At 37.6% G+C, this 20,952-nt stretch overlaps 3 protein-coding genes across 3 annotated transcripts; 2 read left to right on the plus strand and 1 right to left on the minus strand.

Moving 5' to 3' along the window:
- The first annotated feature begins 101 nt into the window (after window positions 1–101).
- On the plus strand, window positions 102–3,506 carry rpl32 (ribosomal protein L32). Its single transcript, XM_060858161.1, has 4 exons — window positions 102–242; window positions 998–1,098; window positions 1,902–2,083; window positions 3,335–3,506. The coding sequence occupies exons 2-4, from the start codon at window positions 1,003–1,005 to the stop codon at window positions 3,462–3,464; spliced, it is 408 nt and encodes a 135-aa protein (XP_060714144.1). The 5' UTR covers window positions 102–242; window positions 998–1,002; the 3' UTR covers window positions 3,465–3,506.
- Window positions 3,507–3,514: 8 nt separating this feature from the next.
- cand2 (cullin-associated and neddylation-dissociated 2 (putative)) lies at window positions 3,515–14,324 on the minus strand. The gene is made up of 15 exons (XM_060858160.1): window positions 14,187–14,324; window positions 13,138–13,281; window positions 12,851–13,005; window positions 12,408–12,531; window positions 10,848–11,104; window positions 10,469–10,574; window positions 10,224–10,369; window positions 8,763–9,049; window positions 8,382–8,523; window positions 6,702–8,204; window positions 6,448–6,543; window positions 6,188–6,357; window positions 5,267–5,431; window positions 4,316–4,423; window positions 3,515–4,233 (listed from the first exon to the last, which is right to left on the minus strand). Exons 1-15 carry the CDS (start codon window positions 14,252–14,254, stop codon window positions 4,012–4,014), a joined length of 3,693 nt encoding a protein of 1,230 aa, XP_060714143.1. The 5' UTR covers window positions 14,255–14,324; the 3' UTR covers window positions 3,515–4,011.
- A 550-nt stretch (window positions 14,325–14,874) lies between these two features.
- sec13 (SEC13 homolog, nuclear pore and COPII coat complex component) lies at window positions 14,875–20,952 on the plus strand. The gene is made up of 9 exons (XM_060858564.1): window positions 14,875–14,997; window positions 15,845–15,889; window positions 16,070–16,185; window positions 16,648–16,799; window positions 16,911–17,044; window positions 17,241–17,374; window positions 17,564–17,684; window positions 18,367–18,513; window positions 20,449–20,952. The coding sequence occupies exons 1-9, from the start codon at window positions 14,995–14,997 to the stop codon at window positions 20,557–20,559; spliced, it is 963 nt and encodes a 320-aa protein (XP_060714547.1). The 5' UTR covers window positions 14,875–14,994; the 3' UTR covers window positions 20,560–20,952.

Here is a 20,952-nt window from a genome sequence, read left to right on the forward strand (position 1 = left end):
CACACTGGACATCGCAGACACGGGACTTTTCTATTGTAATCAGCCTAATCCCAAATAACTGTGAGATATTGAGAAGGGTGCTTGAATCTTTATACCACATGTAGTGCCTCATGTAGGAAGTTAGAAGGCGTTTGGAAGCCGCTCGGTCACCAACATCCGGTGTTTCTGAGTTGATTACCCAGCATTCCGCGCTCTACTTCCTTCTCTTCTACCGTCTGTCTTTACTGAAGGCAGACCGATCGGTAAGTGGGGGAAGAAAATCTGTTTCCATCGTTTTGTCCTGATGCCGCTGTAAAGTTTTTAGTACACAGAGTCGTCCTGCGATGCCTTATGATTATGAACGTCAAGATATTTTGAGTGAAAATGTTACGTAGCTTTGGACATTTTAGATAAAACAGCGCTAACAATCATGGCGACGGATGTCGAGCTGGCGCTGTGTTATGGTGGACTGTTATGTAGCAGAGAACCTTAACTAGATACGCGTGGCTTTAATTAAGTGTCGAGACTTTACATTTATTTATATACACTTAGTTTAGAAATATCACAAAAGCGACAACCGAGCATGCTATTTAAGCTATGCTAGCTAAGCCATGCTAGCTAAGCCATGCTAGTTAAACCTCGCTAGCTGCTAGCTCTAATTTCATGCTAAACGGCTAATAACCAAACGTAGAGTTTGTTCTGTTTGGCTTTTCAGTTATAAATGGAGATATGACAGGTCGAAGTAATGCATCATACATAAGTTAATTAAAATGTTCTTTAAAGACACAGGAGTGAGTTTTATTTTCTGCACTTGTCCTTTAGTGCCAGGTATCAGGCTTTACTAAGTAGGAACATGGATATAAAGAGTAATTATTATGCAGTACTTCAAGGACTTTTTTTTTTTTTTTTTTTTTGGTCATATTTCTGAAAGTAACACATTTAAAGGCTTTATTTTACAATGAAATGTCTAAAAGCTTGTTTGTCTGTAGATACTGAGATTCTAATGTTTTTGTTGCAGCTATCATGGCCGCGCTCAGACCCCTTACCAAGCCTAAAATAGTCAAGAAAAGAACTAAGAAGTTTATCAGGCATCAGTCAGATCGCTATGTAAAGATCAAGGTAAGATCTACTATATTTCCTGCAGCTTTAGGTTGTTCAAATGGATGTAAATGATTGCTGTTATTGGCATGTTTGATAGGGAAAACGTGGATATCAGCTTGACTTGAGTATGTTTCAGCAGTTGCCATAATGACGTTTATCAGACGTTGTATGGCATTTCACTTGACTTTCATTTGTATATAAATGTCACTTTCATAGACTCTGTGCACATTTAGTCTTCACTCTAGTTGATAGTCGCTGCTCAGATTTTCTTTTTATTGCTTGATACGCACATCAAGCTTCAAATGGTTGCTCAAGCTTCAAATGGTTGATACTGATTTACAGTATCAGTCTGAACAAGAAGCATATTGTAGTCAGGATTGAGGACATATTTGAATATATAAATGTGGCACTACAAACTAAGTTTTCTAAATTTAGTACTGTGACCCATGTGCTTCTCGATTTCTTTTATGGCACACTTTCCAATTAATTTACTGTTGATTCAGTTTTTTAAATGTTTATGTAGATATATTGTAATCTACAATATATTGTACATATTTGGTAACTTAAGTCAATATAATTTATATATATTAAAATGCTTTTTTTTTTTTTTTTGTTAAGTGTCCATTTTGTTTTTGTGATACAAATCCAGTACTGCTTAAATTTATTTTATTTTTTTTGGGTGCCTAAACACACTATCTGTGATTTTGTGCATCAGATATGTTTTGTACCCATTTTGCCCAAAGGCTTGAGTTTTGTGGGATATTTCTGTTTTAAAAACATGGACATTTTAAAGGTTGATCAACTCTTTTTGTGGTGTGCAGAGCAACTGGAGGAAGCCACGAGGTATTGATAACCGGGTTCGCAGGCGCTTCAAAGGCCAGATGCTGATGCCAAACATTGGTTATGGTAGCAACAAGAAGACCAAGCACATGCTGCCAAATGGTTTCCGGAAATTCCTTGTGCACAATGTCAAAGAGCTTGAAGTCCTCCTGATGAGCAACAAGTAAGCTTTTATTGCTGCCATTGGTGTGATGTCTTTCAGTATTGTCATGCTGTAAAGTCAGGAGATTCCAAAAAATGTTGATCTAACAGCCTAAAAAACTTATTTTTCACATCTATTTTATAAAGTATTCCGCTCATATTTTTGTATACTGCAGCTGAGGCATATGAGCAGTTACCACAGAAAAGAATTAACACATTTTACTTTACTGAAGGTTTGCAGTTGGAAGTCTAATGGCAGATTTGGTGGTCATGTTTAGATTGCAACACTAATTTATATATGTACAGAAAAATAAACTGTGTGAATGAGGTGATGGAGTCAATGCTGTACCTGCTGTTTTGCTCAAAACATTTTACATAGGATGTGTGAAGGTATTAATTGAGTGAAACAGCTGGGTTCCTGTTACTGTAGAATTTGTAGTTGTGGAAAATGTTTGTGCAATTTGAATGTACAGTAAAGTACATTAGGAGTTTTAAATTCTCAATTTCCTTGCAAAAATTCTATGCTAGCATTTTTGCTACTATTGCTATAATGATCATGGTGCAAAACACGTTCACATGACTTAAGTAAATGTAACTTATCAGATTTACTGATTCATGTGACTAGTTTCCACAATTACAATTTCCACAGGCGCTCACTTGTTTTGCTTGAATGACTCCATGAAAATGTGCCACGAAGAACTGAAACAGATCATGTTGGCTTCCACTCTGTGCTCCTGGCATCCTGATGTGTTTATTTTGAAATTATGTAGCAGTTGTCATTGTTCAGGATTAAAACCATTATTTAAATGTCCTTCACAAATTTCCACAAGTAAAAATATAACTACAGTGTTCTGCAAATATAATTTGATACATACACATACTGCTTCTTACAAAATTTGTACATTTTGACTGACTGGTCATTTATATCTTTATAAATATCGGCCCAGCTTTCCTCTCCAGCTCTACCTGCTGAATTCACCCATATTCTAGTCAGGTATTGAATGTGGAGAGAGAGAGTGCGCTGCAGAGGAGATACCCATTCCACCTCAGGCTTTGCCCATAGCCTGCAGGTGGAAGATAATCTGCAACAAATTTCTAGCTTTCATCTGATTATGCTTTACCATATTTGCTTAAAATAAAATGCACATAAGAACTCTTGATAAAAGGAGAGACATGCCAGGGAGAATAGAGGGTCCATAGTGCAGTCAAGTTCCTGACATATATCTACACAGTTGCATGTTGGCTTAATTATTTATTTTTTTTAACATTGTAGGAGCTACTGCGCAGAAATTGCCCACAACGTCTCCTCAAAAAACAGGAAGCTGATTGTGGAGCGAGCAGCTCAGCTAGCCATCAAGGTCACAAACCCGAATGCAAGACTTCGCAGCGAGGAGAACGAATAATCTGGCAATATGGTCTTTTCAATAAAGTTAATCTTAAAACCAGCTATTTCTTGTTTTTTTTTTTAATCCTTTTCTTTTCCCAATGTTACTCTTAAGCCTGTTAATGTTGTTGACTTAACCTACTTGCTGTTGAGTTAAATTAATACTAAACATTCAGCTTTTGACACTATTTGGCAAGTTGTAGATGCCTCTTGTTTCTCCCTTTGAGGATGTGACGTTTTGGTTGTGCGATGCGACCAACATATTTTACTGTGTAACTTATGCATTTTACCATCTTGTCTACAGTTTGCTTACTACTTTATTAAGCCATGACCAATGTGTCTGAACATAAGGATTTTGATTAAGATTTACTAGATTAGTTTAGGCTTCAGTTTAGTCTTGTGCTGCCAGTGTAAATTAACACGTTTTTGCTAATGTGAATAAATTCTACATTAATGTCTAAATCAAAATTGCAATACTAAACCATAGGCACACAGAAGATAAGTGTAATTTCTACAGTCAAAAATAATTAACTTTAAATAAATAACTGCACACTCAGCTGAAAGTTCTAACTTGTGTCCATTGGCTCGACACCTGATGAGGGGTCTTCCTGAACACTTTCAAAAATAGTGGCCATCTCTGCATTGGTTCTGATCTGTGTCACAAAGTCTGCCATCACTGGGCTTTTCTCCACATCTCTGATGGACAGGAGAGCTGCCACTGCACGCATTGCTGAGCGCCTTAGCTCTTCCTGTTTCTCAAATTCTTGCTTGACAGAACCAGCCTTTACCTGTACAATGAGGGCGAAATGTTTTATGTATAGTATCTGTGTGATTCAACATAGCTGACATATTGTGCCATTTAGCACCTACCTTTGTAGTACATGTGGCTCTGAGGGGCTCCACTAGACGGTCCAATGTTTGGACAACTGCAGACGGACAGAGAGTGGCAAGTCTGGCCAGCATGATGAAGGTTAACATCTGGAGAGCATTCAAAGTAAATTATAATACAAATGAAAATTATTTATTCTTAAGGTCTGGTGATTTAAGGCAGTGATTCTTTACATATCAAACTTTAAAAAACATTTGGGTAACATCCACAGTCTGAATTGTGTGATCAGTAGATAGATAGACATCTGTGAAGTCTGGCAGATATTAAATTTTTACATTTGTTTGCATTCATTTTCTTACTCAAGTTAAAGTTATGAAAAATCATGTGACCCAGATGGATGAGAGAAAGATGGTAGTCGTTTGAAAAAATGCCTACATGGTGTGGGTTTTAGTGGATGTTGGATTTCCACAGCCCATGACCGTTAGTCAAGTCAAGCTTTTATTGTAATTTCAACCATATATAGCTGTTGCAGTACACAGTGAAATGAGACGTTTCTTCAGAACCATTATGTTAACGTAAAAATAATAATGTTGGTTTATTTATTTATTTTATTTAGTGTTTTAGCACACATGCCTAAAACATCTACCTATTAACTACCTGAGTAAGATTTAGAATTGCTTCTGTTGTAAGACACATCCATAAGAATCATTAGAAAAAGAAACGGACCGAAAGATTATAAATAATGACAAACATCTACTGTATATTATGTAAGGAATAAAACATGAAGGTAAAAAGAACATGATCAAGGGTGGGGTGATGTGATGAGTACAGCTGGTACTACTTTCAGAGCTGCTATAAAACAGCTTTATAAAAGATAAAGTACAATCAGTTATTTTGCAAGGAATTGGATTGTGTTAAATTATTCAAACAAATAAACAATCAAATAATCTGAATGGCATGAAATCGTGATATGGTATCATCAGTATACTCACTCTAATGTCATAGTGGTCTTTTAAGCCTTCCTCAACATGCTTGAGGAACTCAAAGATGTCCAGACACTCCAAGCAGTTGTCCAATAGAGTATACATGCATTCAAAAGCTGCTTTACGCACATCTAACCCATCATCCACTGTATGTTTAAAAGGACCCATCTCTACCTGAAATAATAAGCAGATATCAGCTATTTATTTATGTGCATTATAAAAAAAAACATTAAGTTTATCAAAACCTCATGATATACAGTGGTTAAGGTGTTGGACTACTGATCGGAAGGTCATGAGTTCAAATCCCAGGTTCACCAAGCTGCCACTGCTGGGCCCCTGGGCAAGACCCTTAACCCTCAATTGCTCAGTTTTATAAATTGAATTAAATCGTAAGTCACTCTGGATAAGGGTGTCTGTTAAATGGCAGAAATGTAAAGTGACGTGACATCTTTTTAAAGTGACGTGACATACGGCTATGTATGGTGACCCATACTCAGAATTCGTTCTCTGCATTTAACCCATCCAAAGTGCGCACACACACAGCAGTGAACACACACACACCGTGAACACGCACCCGGAGCAGTGGGCAGCCATTTATGCTGCGGCGCCCGGGGAGCAGTTGAGGGGGGGTTCGGTGCCTTGCTCAAGGGCACCTCAGTCGTGGCCAGCCCAATACTCGAACCCACAACCTTAGGGTTAGGAGTCAGATTCTCTAACTATTAGGCCACGACTTCCCCCAAATGTACAGTAAATTATGAAAATACATTTATTTAGCTAATATTGCTTATTTTGCCATGCAGTATTCAAAGACATTTACACTAACCTATTCCAGCTCATTTTTTTTAAAAAAACATCACAATTTTAATATCTCTATTTTATTTGTGGTAGTTTTGCCACTGTATTGTGGGTAATCTAGAATTTGCATGCTACCTCTCGAATGAGCTCCTTCCTAATTTGGGTTTCCTTGTAGAGGTTTGGTAGAACTGTGTTTAGAAGACCACGTATCAAGCCAGGTTTGTTGTGAGCAGCTGAGTTGAACATCACCAATGCAACACGCCGTACATTAAGATCTGTATCTTGGATGGTTTTTAGGAAATCACCTTGTAGGAAAAATGTGACAAAGTTTTGCAATGCACTGAACAACTATATTCATTAACATTCTAGTAATATTTCTGTTGAAATATTTTTACCTATGCATTCTTTAAGAAGTGAGTCTACAGGCACAGGTTGATCTACAATAGTGAATTTCACAGCTGTCACAACAGTACTACGGGCAAGAGAGGAACCTGTGAAGAAATTTCCTTGTGTTATATTTTTCATTTGTCGCAGCTAAATATATTGTTCTCAGTTTCAATCAGTGGTGGCCCTACTTAAGAGCTGCCCCAAGCAAAGACTCTTACAAATACTTTTATTTGCAATAGCTTAAGATGCTAAGGTTCCATACCTGTGGATAACTGCTTCTTAAGCCTGGGCAGAAGCTCAGATGGGTTGACCAGTGTGAGTTTGCCCAGACATTCTGCCACAACATTACGAGTACCTTCTTCTGGACACTCACAATTCTTGAAAAGCAGAGACCAAATGCTCTCCACATGAGGCTTAAGACTCTCAACTGATAAAGCACTGATCACTTCTTTTAGTGAATGAAGAAGCAAGTACTGTCTCTTGGGCTGACTACCAATTTCTTTCAGTAAAAATGGTAGATACTCATCTAGATTTCCCACACAGATGTTACCGAGTGCACATGATGCTGCAGTCTTCACATCTTCATTGGGGGAACTGAAAGCATCCATTATGACAGTCTTCAACTCCTTTTGAGTACCCAGCTTCATGGAACGCCCAATTTCCCCAAGACAAAGAAATGACAGGATTCTCACAGACTCTGAAGTCTTCTGGTTCTTGACCTCCTGGGTGAGATTGGTAACTGTTCCGGAGGCTTCTTTGGGACATACAGAAGAAAGCGCTGCCACGCACTTTGCAACTGAGTAATAGGACTGTCTGTGAACTGGCACAGAGTCAGATAATTTTGCTTTATAGAAAGGACCAGTCAAAGCTTTTATGAGATCATTGTACCCCGCATTACTGGCTTTGGTTAAGACCAGGACTTGGAAGAACTCAACAATGGAACCAAGAGCAACTCCTTGAAGCAGTGGAGAATGGACCAAATGAAATACTTCTGGCAAGATAGTGCCTCCAATCCTGGCTAAAGAATTTAGACAAACCTTTGCCATACACGTGACAAGCATGATTGCCACTTGGGAAACATGCATATCACTCTCCTGAATCAAAGCAGGCAATTCATTCAACACAGATTCTATCAAAGTTGTATTGAAACTGTCACTGTAATTTCTGACAATGATATTTAGGGCTGTTAGCGTATTTAGCTTAAGGGCACGCTGGTTCTTACGTAAGAACGATCCAAGAATTGGAATTCCTTCTGTCAAGATTGATCTTATGTCAATCTTAAGTGGAGATGTTGCAATGATGGATAAAGCCTTTACTGCTGTGAGTCTGGTGATTTCATTCTTTAATCTTTCCAAAAAGATTTGTAGGGTGGGCTGCAGGTCACCTCCCAACTGGTCTCCCAAATGGCTGATAATGTGAGCCATGCAAGAAATGGCCCTCTCCTTCACTTCCTGGTCAATGTCTGCTGCTTTTAGCCTTTTTAGGGTACTGTTGAAGACATCTTTAATGTATGGCTTTGCATCAAAAGATGATGGATTATCCAGGGGATGCATCATCTTGACCATTTGCTGGGTCACTTGAAGGGCTTCAGATGTGATTTTGTAGAAAGGGTCTTCAACACAGAGAATTACTGGTGGCAGAAATAATTTGATGTGTGGGTGAAAGACCTCTGGGGTGTGGCTAGACAGAAGAACATTGAGAAAGGAGAGCGCATCGATCTTCATGTTGGAGGAGGCACACTTGTCTGCAAGAGAGTACACAATGCCTACGGAAAGAACAGAATCAGAAAGGACTATGAAAGACTATAAATGTTAACAAGACTATGCAAATGTGGAAGAAATACAGTACCGTTTTAATATTGCTATGGTTTATATTTCAGATAAACATTTATTACTTGAATCTTATGAAGCATATCTCAGTCTAAAATATACAAGGACCTTACCTGGAATGAGGGTAGGAATGTGCTCTCCTAAAGATCCAGGAAGGACAAGAGCAATCTCTGTTAGTATATTGAAACAGCCTTGTCTGGATTTCATGCTTTTGTCCTTCAGTTGTTTGTGTAGGGCCTTAATTATTGTTGGGACCTACAAAAGCAATGAATATCAGATTTGAAAGTGCACTATTGTAAATCTACTGTATATCACCAAATACTTCAATATCTGAATACCCTTCATTACAACATTACCAGCCAGGTTCTTACACATTTAAGACTATTTCTACAGTGCAATCCATATGTAATTAGACAATGACAGTTTTTAATTATCCCTATACACTGGATTTGAACTGAAACAGTAATTATATAATATATGCACTCTGTCTGTACCTGGTTCTTTAAACGGGTAACTGCAGGGTCTTCGTTAGTTCCAAGATCTAAAGCAGAACTGTGAGGGGGTTTGGTCTGACGTAGTAAAGCCACAAAGGCCAAGAAAATGTCTGACTTGACATTCTCCTCTCGTTCCTTGAAACGTGACACCAGAACTGGGCACACATTTCCATAAATTTCCACTAACAAGTCTCTACGGTTGCTGATAATGGCCTCCAGACACTTCACAGATGAGCGCCTTACCTTCCAGCTCATGTCATCATCATCACTGTATTCCTCATCAGATTCTGGTAAAACATGTGGTTGTGGTGAAAGGTTTTGCAACCTGTTTTGCAAACTATATTATGATTTAATAACTATGATTATGTATTTAAAAAAAGGGTTTAGGGTTAAGCGTAGGTGGGGGATTAGTACCTTTTCTATTCTTCTTTTAACAAGAACTCTGAAAGGATTAAATCGTAACTCTCTGGAGTTATGCATACATGCAAGATGGAACATGTTTGAAGCACAGACATACTCCCATACAGTGAGGAAAATAAGTATTTGAAGTTCCCCTGCTTAAACCAGCACATGTCCAGGCCCGTCTTAAGTTTGCCATTTGGATGATCCAGAGGAGTCATGGGAGAAAGTCATGTTGTCAGATGAGACCAAAATAGAACTTTTTGTTCATAATTCCACTAAACGTGTTTGGAGGAAGAAGAATGATGAGTACCATCCCAAGAACACCATCCCTACTGTGAAGCATGGGGGTGGTAGCATCATGCTTTGGGGGTGTTTTTCTGCACATGGGACAGGGCGACTGCACTGTATTAAGGAGAGGATGACCGGGGCCATGTATTGCGAGATTTTGGGGAACAACCTCCTTCCCTCAGTTAGAGCATTGAAGATGGGTCGAGGCTGGGTCTTCCAACATGACAATGACCCGAAGCACACAGCCAGGATAACCAAGGAGTGGCTCTGTAAGAAGCATATCAAGGTTCTGGCATGGCCTAGCCAGTCTCCAGACCTAAACCCAATAGAGAATCTTTGGAGGGAGCTCAAACTCCGTGCTTCTCAGCGACAGGCCAGAAATCTGACTGATCTAGAGAAGATCTGTGTGGAGGAGTGGGCCAAAATCCCTCCTGCAGTGTGTGCAAACCTGGTGAAAAACTACAGGAAACATTTGACCTCTGTAATTGCAAACAAAATATTAACATTGATTTTCTCAGGTGTTCAAATACTTATTTGCAGCTGTATCATACAAATAAATAGTTAAAAAATCATACATTGTGATTTATGGATTTTTTTTTTTAGATTATGTCTCTCACAGTGGACATGCACCTACGATGACAATTTCAGACCCCTCCATGATTTCTAAGTGGGAGAACTTGCAAAATAGCAGTGTGTTCAAATACTTATTTTCCTCACTGTATATGTAATTCCTAGTTTAGGAATGTTAAAATGTATAAAAAGTTATTTCACCCTGCTCTTCATCTCCTCTATCCTCAATATCCATGGAGTCCTCCTGGTCATCTTCTGCCTCATAGTTATAGTTTGGGTCATAGGTGACATACTTCAGGCACAACTTAATTACCACAGGAATGTGTGAAGACATTTCCTTGGGACATCTTCCAGGAACAAGAGAAAGGATGGATGCATTCTTTAATGGATTATTGTGAAATCTTTGAAAAATCATGTCTTGACATGTCATAATTCAAAAGAATTACTTGCGAACAAAGGCTTCAAATGCCTGAAAGCAGTTCTCCCTCAGTTCATCATCTTCTACACTGCAGAACTTCACCATCATGGGAATAATCTTCTCCAGATGCTCCCCTGAGAAAGACATAGAGGATTTGATACAACTTATACAAAAGTATATATTGTTAAGGATTATTTAATGTAACATATGTAATGTAATGTAAGTTGTATTTGAAAACCATGCAAACCTGAAAGCAATATGAGGTATTTGCTACAAGCATCTACACATTAGGCAATAACTTTAGTCACTGATGTTACATAAGAAAAAAATACGTTTCACCACATCCTACTCAAGCTCCTAATAATGCATTACTCATTGATGATGCTGATAGCAAAGACTTATCTCACCAATTCTGTGCCCTCCATGCTGGCTGATGGCGGTGAGGCATTGGATGTAGGTTCGTGTGTTTGATGCAGGTGTTCTTCGTGCCAGTTCACCCATGAGATGCTCTGTGAGCTGCATGAAGATCACAGGGCTACTACTAGGAACCAGCTGTCCAAGTGCCATAATGGCACGTTTCCTCACTGCCATGCGAGGACTAGTCAGATGTGGAAGAAGACTGTTCAGGATTGACTGGTGGAAACTGACTAGAGTGCTGCTTAGCCTACAGAGGTGAAAACATTATGAGAGATAATGTCATTAGAAATAATGAATACAATCTTCAGTTCAGCTCAAAATAAATTATTTGAAATGAATAAATTATTAAAGTGTGTTTTTGTTTTAGACTGTTTGAGTTTGCAGTGCATTCATTTGTGTGAATGAAAGAGTGAAGTATGAAAGTCAAACAATTAATAGACCAAACATCCATCCTTTAGGATCTTAATGCTTAAGTTATTATTATATTCATATACAAATCATTCATTCATTCATTCATTTTCTACCGCTTATCCGAACTACCTCGGGACCCCTGTGCCTATCTCAGGCGTCATTGGGCATCAAGGCAGGATACACTCTGGACGGAGTGCCAACCCATTACAGGGCACACACACACACTCATTCACTCACGCACTCACACACTAGGGACAATTTTCCAGAGATGCCAATCAACCTACCATGCATGTCTTTGGACCGGGGGAGGAAAGCGGAGTACCCGGAGGAAACCCCCGAGGTACGGGGAGAACATGCAAACTCCACACACACAAGGTGGAGGTGGGAATCGAACCCCAACCCTGGAGGTGTGAGGCGAATGTGCTAACCACTAAGCCACCGTGCCCCCCATATACAGATCACACCTTCCAATATTAAAATTATATTAGGCAAATCTACGAGTAACAAGTAACCCTTTCAGTCACTGTTTATTTCTTTATTTAACGTATTTGTTTATTCTTCCTTGAGTCTTATGTCCGTTTCATACAGTTAACTTTTTCATACTGATGCATATGATATTATCAGAAACAAAGAGTAAATCCAGTGTATACTTTGCAGCTGTTGTGTGTCTGAGATGTTTATTTAAAAAAGTAGACTTTGCATGTGCAGTTGAGAACATCTGAGTGTGATCAGAGGTCTGGTGAATGAACAAGGAAGTAAATGTGCACACTGGGAAGTGCAGTTCAGTGCAGCCATGTTTGTAGACCACCATGCATGTTGGGAAGTGGAGTTTGTGAAATGCCTTAGAACGTGAATTCTTTTCTGTTTCTTTCTGAGTGATTCTACAGAAATGAAATTAAAGGATTTATTTCCTGAGAAATATTTAAAAATTCTAACAACTGCTTAATTCATCATTATTCACACTATATAACACAGTTTATTAGGTATATTAATCTAGTACAATTTGCAAGTGGTTATTGTTTAGAAAATACCAGAAAATGCTGGATTTGCTGAATATCCCTCAGATGGAAATACAGTGCATATATGAATCCAGATGACATGGTTGAGAATGTAATCCCAAATTAATGATAGACACCAACCTTCCTAGCATATCAGAAAGGATGTCCAGGGCTTCTAGTTGCACAGACACATCATCATGTTTTCCCATGGCACCAATCAACTGAGCTGTGATCTTTTTACACACATTAGCTGTCAGACACAAACCTGAAAAAGGTCGAGATCAGGTAGAAAAATGCTTAACAAACAGGATGCACTGGATGTTGCCTATGTTAGCCTTATTAACCAAGCAGGGAAATACAATTATTTGGAAATGTTATTGAATTTACAGTGAATTTGTAACACACATATAGCAGAATATGGTTACCACCGTTTACATTTGTTTACAAATGAGACTAGATACAGATAAGCAGATATATGTTAGAAGCTTTAATGCACAAGCACCTTCAGTGGCAGTTTACTGGTACAGGGATTTAAATGTACAGCCCTCTTTTCATTAGGCCAAAGCCGACGATTAATGTTTCACCTGCAGTTGGTGAGGGCAGCTCAGCGATAACTGTCTTTAGTCCCATGCTGGAGATGTCACGTAGTTGTTCTTTGTCAGACACCATGTTGGAGCACAATGTGTCCACCATCATCTCCACTTGATATTCCTTCACTTTGCCCACAAGAGGACCAAGACTGCATAGATCAGAAATACTTCATATTCAACAGCATTTGAACTAAATAGCTTCGATAATACTTCATGGACAGCAATGAATTATAAAGACTGTATACAGTATAGTCAGTGACACAAGCAAATATTTTGGCTACCATTTGACAGCCAGGTTTTGAACTTCCCCATTTTTGTCCTCTAGCAGCTTCAGGAGCATGGCCACCACTTTTCTTTCGCTGTCCTCATCCAGTTTTATGGAATCTTTTTGCAGCTCCATCATTAGATCATTGGTGGCCATGAACCTAAACAAAGAGGTCTAGTCAATAAATTGACTGGTTTGCATAGCTCTTAAATGAGCTGCTTGTGACAAAACATCAAATTCACAAACATTCTCTTACTACAAGTCATAGGTCATACTTGCTATACAAATTGCAAAGCGATGTAAACAGTTGTTTTCTACAATAGCGAAAAGAGTTAATAATAGACACTTTTTTATCATCCCTGCACTCATTCCAAAATTTGGGAGGCTCAGACCAGTTGGCCAGAATGATACCAAATTTAAAAACATTACCGAGGTTACCGAGAATGAATGAATGATTCTAGTTTTTTGGAATATGTAAAAGAAAATATGGAAAATTGTGATTGCCAAACTTTGATTGCCAAACTCTCACTTTAGCATTATCACATAACATCATGCCTACTTTCTAAATCTAACCTGGATTATAAAAAGAGTTTTAAAACCAACTTGAGTTTTAAAATCTAAACGAGTTTAGCCTTCATAGTAGTCCCAAAGGTACAACACAAGTAAAAAGTGACCTATTTATTGTTTGATTGTTTGTTTGTTTACTTCATACTCCATGTGTTCTAACTGTTATGGATGCATTATATCTATTACATATGTTGTAATCAGCCAGAGCTGCATTTGCATGTGTAAAATGCCCAGGTAAAATTCTCCAGAGATTTAAACACTATCATATTCAATTAGGAGGCTCATCATTTTCATATCCTTATATTAAATAATTTATAAGCTGTGATTTATTTGCACACACACTGTTTGTAATCATCAAAATCTGACACATGCAGGACTTGTGTCTGTTTACCTAAAGTCTGACTTTAGTATGAAAAGGAAACACATTTTATTTGAGGACAATCTGTTCAAGTCCTATTTTTATATCCAGGTATTATTAAACTAGACATTTTCTCTTACCTAAAGTCTTTGTCAGTGGATGTCATTTTTTCCAACAGGTTGGAAATGTGGTAGGTAATATTCGACATTTCAGCTCTTCTTTTTATTTTTCTTTAGATAAACACGACCATATGTTCTTGTTCAGGGGTTTGTATCTAGTGGAGGACACACTGAGAAACCTGATGCTTGTGCATAGTTATAAATAGATTGTTAAATCAAAGGGTGCGTTCAAAACCACAAACTATACAGCCTACTCCTGGGACTCCTTACATGTCTTGTGTTTAATATTTAGTTTTAGTGCATGAGCAAACAATATGGGACTTTATTGTTCTCAGCCTTATCTTAATGTTGTACATTTGGAGGTAATATGACCCACAATTGTGACACGTTTAATCAGAATCAGCTTTATTGTTTATATATATTCCTTCAACTGATTATATAATGATCCCATTGAGCACATGTACACACGTACACAAGACAGAGCAATACACAAAAATATTGAGATACAACAGGACAGTTTACAGTGTAAACATTCATTCTAAAGTTATTGGTTTTTGCTGCAAATGTGTACTGTTATTCCACTAAAATATGTGTTGTGTAAACGTAATAAACAACGAATAGTTTGAAGAATGTTTGCGTCATCTTGTGGCAAGTGATAGAATTGTAGCAAAGCGGAACTAATATTTGGAACTGTTTTCCGGTCTTCTTGTCCCACCCGGTGCCTTTTCATAGTGGTCGGTTGCCACGTCGAAAACAAGCAGTGGTTTGTTGGATGTCTTTAGCACTGGCTGTTTTTTTTAACTTGCTAAACAATCCTTAATATATAGACATGGTGAGTGAAACACCACTAGCTACTATGTGTTTGGTATTTGCTTAGATTAGGCTTACTTCGGGAAGTTTTATTTACAGTGCTTTATTATGTGCTAACAGCTAGCTAGCTAAGGTTAGCATGTAGCAACCGGCTTCCTTACACATCTAGCCGTTACTTACTAGCGTTGGTGGATAAGCCAAAAATATGTAAATATAATTACGAGTAAAACTAGTTCAAACTAACAGTTATATAAAGCTAGTTCTGGAAATTGATTTATTGTTATTGTCGTGGGGAAGTTTACTGTTTATAATATTAGCTAGCCAGTCAGCTAGCTTTCCTTATTATTGTCTATAACAGCAGCTTTGAGAGACAGTATTTCTAGCTACAAGTCAAATCACATTTCTATAGTAAAAAAATGGAATTACTATTTCTATAATAAAAATAAAATGTGATTTGGTAAAGTATGTATATAGTAAGTACTTTTTTTTGAGCCAGTGCTTAATTTAGCATTGATGGAAAGAGTCCAATATCTGAGATTTATATCATTTAAGAAGTAAAGCACTTACAGTGATAACAGGAACTTGTTTCACAGAAACTTCAACAATAAATGTAACTTCAACAATAAATGTAAGCAGTACAAATGTGTGATTTGGCAGACTTTAAATTCTATAAATTTTTTTTATCATTGTTATAAGAGGAATAAAACTTTCGGGATTGTGCTGTAATTGCAATAACAGCATACTTTGTTTACATTGTGTTTTATTCTTTACTTGTTGGGATTCCTTTTTCAGGATTTATCTTTTATAAAAGTTAGGCAACCATTTCAGTTCTAAATTCTTTCTTTTTTTGAATTGTGTCTATATTTCAGGTTTCCATCATGAACACCGTGGATACCTCCCATGAGGATATGATTGTACGTATGTTTGCTGACTAATTCATCTTAATTTTGAGTAGCCTGGATTTTTGGGTTTGGTACTTCCAGATTCGGACAATTCAATCAAATCCCTCCCTCGATCCTCTCTCTCTCTCTCTCTCTCTCTCTCTCTCTCTCTCTCTCTCTCTCTCTCCCTCCCTCTCTGTCTCTGCTTTAAAGCATGATGCTCAGATGGACTACTATGGCACAAGATTGGCGACCTGCTCCTCTGATCGATCTGTGAAGATCTTTGATGTTAAGAATGGTGGCCAGATTCTTGTGGCAGACCTGAGGGGGTAGGGCAAGTCTTACAGCTTTTCTTAAATGCGCAACATGTATTGTATCAACTGTTACCTCAACCTTATCTGGATTGGTGCTGCACAGCTCTGCCTTTTCTTCTTTTAGCTTTGTTTCATCAGATGTGTAGTAGTCAGTACAGGAAGAAGAAGACATGTCAGTATTTATCTTTGGTAATGAGGAGGCTGGTTGTATTTGCTTTAGCCTTTGATAACGAGCTGCTTGTCTGACTAGACTGTATTGATTACATATAAACCTACAATGGTTGTTTAAAAAAAAAATCAGCTTATATATTAATATTTGCATGAGCTTGCAGACACCAACAATTGCAATTGCCCAAGAAATTGGCTGTGGCATCTCTGGGGTTTGAACTAAGGGTTAGGGTTAATTCAGAACATATAGCAAGAATTACATGTGTATGCCTGGACTCAGTAAAACTTTTTTTCCCTTTTCACATGCAGACACGAAGGTCCGGTGTGGCAGGTAGCCTGGGCACATCCCACCTACGGCAACATTCTGGCCTCGTGCTCCTATGACAGAAAAGTGATCATTTGGAAAGAAGAAAACGGGACGTGGGATAAGATGTACAAGTACACAGGCCACAACTCCTCGGGTATGTTATGCTGCTTCAACTCATAAAATTAGATTTATTGCATATTATATTCTCTGACTATTATACTAATGGATTGGTACATTATGTTTAAATGAATTTTCCATCTTGTAGTGAACTCTATTTGCTGGGGACCCTATGACTTCGGTTTAATCCTTGCCTGCGGAAGCTCAGACGGTGCCATCTCGATTCTGACCTTCACTGGCGATGGGCAGTGGGACATCAAGAAGATCAACAATGCACACACTGTAAGTGCAGTTTAGAAGACCTATTTCTTCACCTGGCCCATATGAATACAAAGCAGTGTTCTGACTGCGTTTCTTTAGCACCAAATAATCATTCTGAATATAGATACGAATGTTATGTACAAGCGCAAAAGTTTGAATTTCCTGTTTGAAATTAAAAAAAGGAGGATTCGCTATATTTCTTTTTTTTTTCTGCTAGATTGGCTGCAATGCAGTAAGCTGGGCTCCAGCTGTTGTTCCCGGCAGCCTCATAGACCAGCCTACAGGACAGAAACCCAACTATGTGAAGAGATTTGTCTCTGGAGGCTGTGACAACTTGGTCAAGCTTTGGAAGTAAGTAATAGGCTTGTTAGTGGTTGTGCAAAGCAAAGCTGACATGAGCGCGGGTATAACAGATGTTTGTTAGCTGTAGGACTGCATCATATGCATAACATAGAACACAAGCTATTTGGTAATGATGCTGTTTTTGCCCACTGTTGTACTACCAGTTATTTTCACTTTCCTATATTTTTAATTTCACAGAGAGGAAGATGGTCAGTGGAAGGAGGACCAGAAGCTGGAGGCCCACAGTGATTGGGTGAGAGATGTAGGTTGGGCTCCATCTATCGGTCTACCTACCAGCACAATTGCCAGCTGCTCCCAGGTAATTCCTTTATTTTCTTACAGTAGAAATAGAAAACTTAATACAATTCTCAGGGACAAATGTGGCATGGTTTACATTTTTATTATATCTTAAAGCTCCAAAATCTAAATGAGCCTTAATCTCAGACAGACAGACAGATAGAAAGAACTTTGTCATTGCATAGTACTAGCACACAGCAACGAAATGCAGTTTGGCATCTACCAGAAGTGCAAAGAGTAGCAATTGTGCAACTAGACAAGTGCAGATAAATATGTAGCATATGTACAGTATGTAACATATATAGGTATATATATTTGGAAATGTCTTCCTTGTTTTTAATGAGTTTTATTTAATTATTATAATTATTTTACTCTAATGAAGGTGTTTGAGGATTTGGTGTTTTCATTGTACAGAGTCAATGATCAATGTAGTGGTCCTCCAAATATATTACAAATAAGAAATCTGTCCTTGTTCTTATCTATTATCTTCATATTTTAAAAAATTAGAAGGCAAACAGATTAATCAGCTTATGACTGTTATTTAAGGTCTGGGATATCTTGCACATTAAAGGAATGACTGTAGGATTACTGATAAAACCTAAAGCCAAAGCCCTGTCTATGTCAGAGTACTGATAAAAATGTGCGTTGTTGGTTATAAGATTTATTTAGCAAAATGTTCAAGAGCCCCCTCATTCTCTGTGCAGGATGGTCGTGTGTTTATTTGGACATGTGATGATCCTTCTGGAAACACCTGGACTGCCAAACTCCTGCACAAATTCAACGATGTTGTCTGGCATGTCAGCTGGTCCATCACAGGCAACATCCTGGCTGTGTCTGGTGGAGACAACAAGGTACACGTCCCTGTGTGTCTGTAGTATAATAAGAAAGGGCCACTGAACACTGCTGTAGGATTCCAGATTGCAAATGAATATGTTCTGCAGCGTTTGCAAACTTTTATTCTTATGTTTATCTAATGGTAGTTATACATGAGTCTTTCATGTGATGAGCTGATACCTAAACCATGATTATATGTGGCCTCCTCAGAACAATGCCAGTAGATAATAATATAAATAATCAATAAAATTAGATACTGTGTGTACTGAAATCCTCCTCATGTTTAAAACCCCATATAAACCTGGCTGTTCAAAGCGTTAGTTGTACAGTTGCAAGAATCAGTGTCAGTAAATGCTGATACATTCTCACGTGTCAACAGTTTCCTAATTTTGGTGAACAGATGTCTCCTCTTTCCAGTCGAGGCCAGGAGTGATGCACTATGTATATTTATAGATTCTTTATGAGGGTAAACTTGTAGCGATTTTTTTTTTGTTGTTGTTTATTAACATGTAAGACATAGAGGCTGCTGTGGCAATGGGATAATGTAAGTAATAACAGGACTTTTTTCAGTCATTCCAGAACATTAAATATAACTATAGAAGGATAACAGGTATAAGTTGGCTCTCATTGCTGGTTATGCTGTTAAAAGGAAATAATCAACTTACCAGTAACTCTGCTTTATATAGGTCTCAGTCACACCACTCCACTGTTCATGAACTCTTTACTAACACAATCCAATCATGTTTTATTTCTTGCTTGTTTTGTAGTACGAAGCAGGACATAAGGTGGTTTATATGGTTAAGAGCTGGGTTACAGTATTGCTAGACTGTGTAAAAATAAATAAATAACTCTCATACTTTAAGGTTCAGGGGTTAATGACTACATTTATTACACTTGAAGAAGGCTGATTTTATTTAGACATAAGATGCTGAATAACTGATCTTTCAATGAGAGGTCCTCGCTAATAAATTCCGTTCAATTTGGTGCACATAAGATTCAGATGCATGTGGAGCTGATTTGAAGAAAAAAATCAACTAATTTAAAAATGCAAAACATGAGCTAGCTATTGGAAAAATTAAAGTTAGTAAGGTTTTAAATATAATACGAATAATGATTAATAGTATTTATTAATTTGCGTATTTGTTTGCTTATTTACATGTTCATTGTTCATAAGGTTTCAATTAAAACAATAATATTTAATATAAATAATTATAATTGCAATTTTTGTTAATTTATTTAGAAAACATGACAAATTTCTTTAGTAATTAATCATTTAAAAATTTCAGAAAAATAAGCAAAAGTATAGTATAAAATACAAAAAAGAAAACTTATTTAATTACAGTGTTTGGGGGGAAAAGATGCTGAACTTATTTGGGATGTCTGTTTGATGGCCTGGCTAAACAAAAAAATAGTATTGCGTGTAATTCTTCAGTCAGTCACACGAGGGCAGCAATGTGATTTTATGACCCTCAGTAACTGAGAGAAAACGTATAACATTTCTAGCACCTTGTTGAACATAAGAAATAAATAAATGTTATAAAAAAATACTAGTGTTTATCCTGAATGTAAATTCACATGGCCCCAATTCCTGCAGAGCAACAGATGTTAGCAACACCGCTGTTGTAGCTAAGTATGTTTTGCCTAATCCTGACACTAAGTGCACTCAACCCGAGCATTATGACTCACAGCACTCACGTTATGAAGCCTGAGTTATATGCATGCAGTGTAATGCACATCTCAGGAAAAAAAAATCTATTATAAGAATTTATGATGCAAAAGATTTCATTTTTTGTTTTTCAGTTTTCTGTGTGATTCTATGTGATTCTATCTTATTGTACATATATGAACTTTAATAAAGTTCTTAAAAATAGTAATTTAAAATCAGAACACGTTATTTGGACCATTATAAGGTGCCCTTTATGCTCATGTTGTTCCTTATCTTGCTTTCCCAGGTGACCCTGTGGAAGGAGTCTGTAGGCGGACAGTGGGCTTGCATTAGCGACGTGAATAAAGGCCAAGGGGCCGTGAACTCCATCACAGACGGCCAGCAGAACGAGCAGTGAGACGGAACCTTGTGGAGATGACTGCATGCGGACATACAAGCTCAATAAGCCTCAGAGACTTTCTTAAACCAATGACCTGTCATTCCCCTGAAAAACCAGTACATCCAGATGGCCAAAACAATCTGAATCACTTTTCAATCAAGTTCTGAAGTCCTGGAAAAGTTATTCAGAATTCTATGTTCATTTTCATTGATTGCTTGCAGCTGTGTTTGAAATGCAAGCTTTTCTGATATGTCCTTTGAAAACAGATTTAATAAGTTGTGTGATTAATGATCTGAAGGTTCAAAGCCCAGATTTTGTATTTAATATCTTAATTGAAATAGCTAATGATATTTTGTTGAAATTTGGAGTGCCACTGGATTAATAAATAAACTTTTATAATTAATTATTCAA

The sequence above is a fragment of the Tachysurus vachellii genome, chromosome 22, assembly GCF_030014155.1.
Source record: "Tachysurus vachellii isolate PV-2020 chromosome 22, HZAU_Pvac_v1, whole genome shotgun sequence".
NCBI classification, from domain to species: domain Eukaryota; kingdom Metazoa; phylum Chordata; class Actinopteri; order Siluriformes; family Bagridae; genus Tachysurus; species Tachysurus vachellii.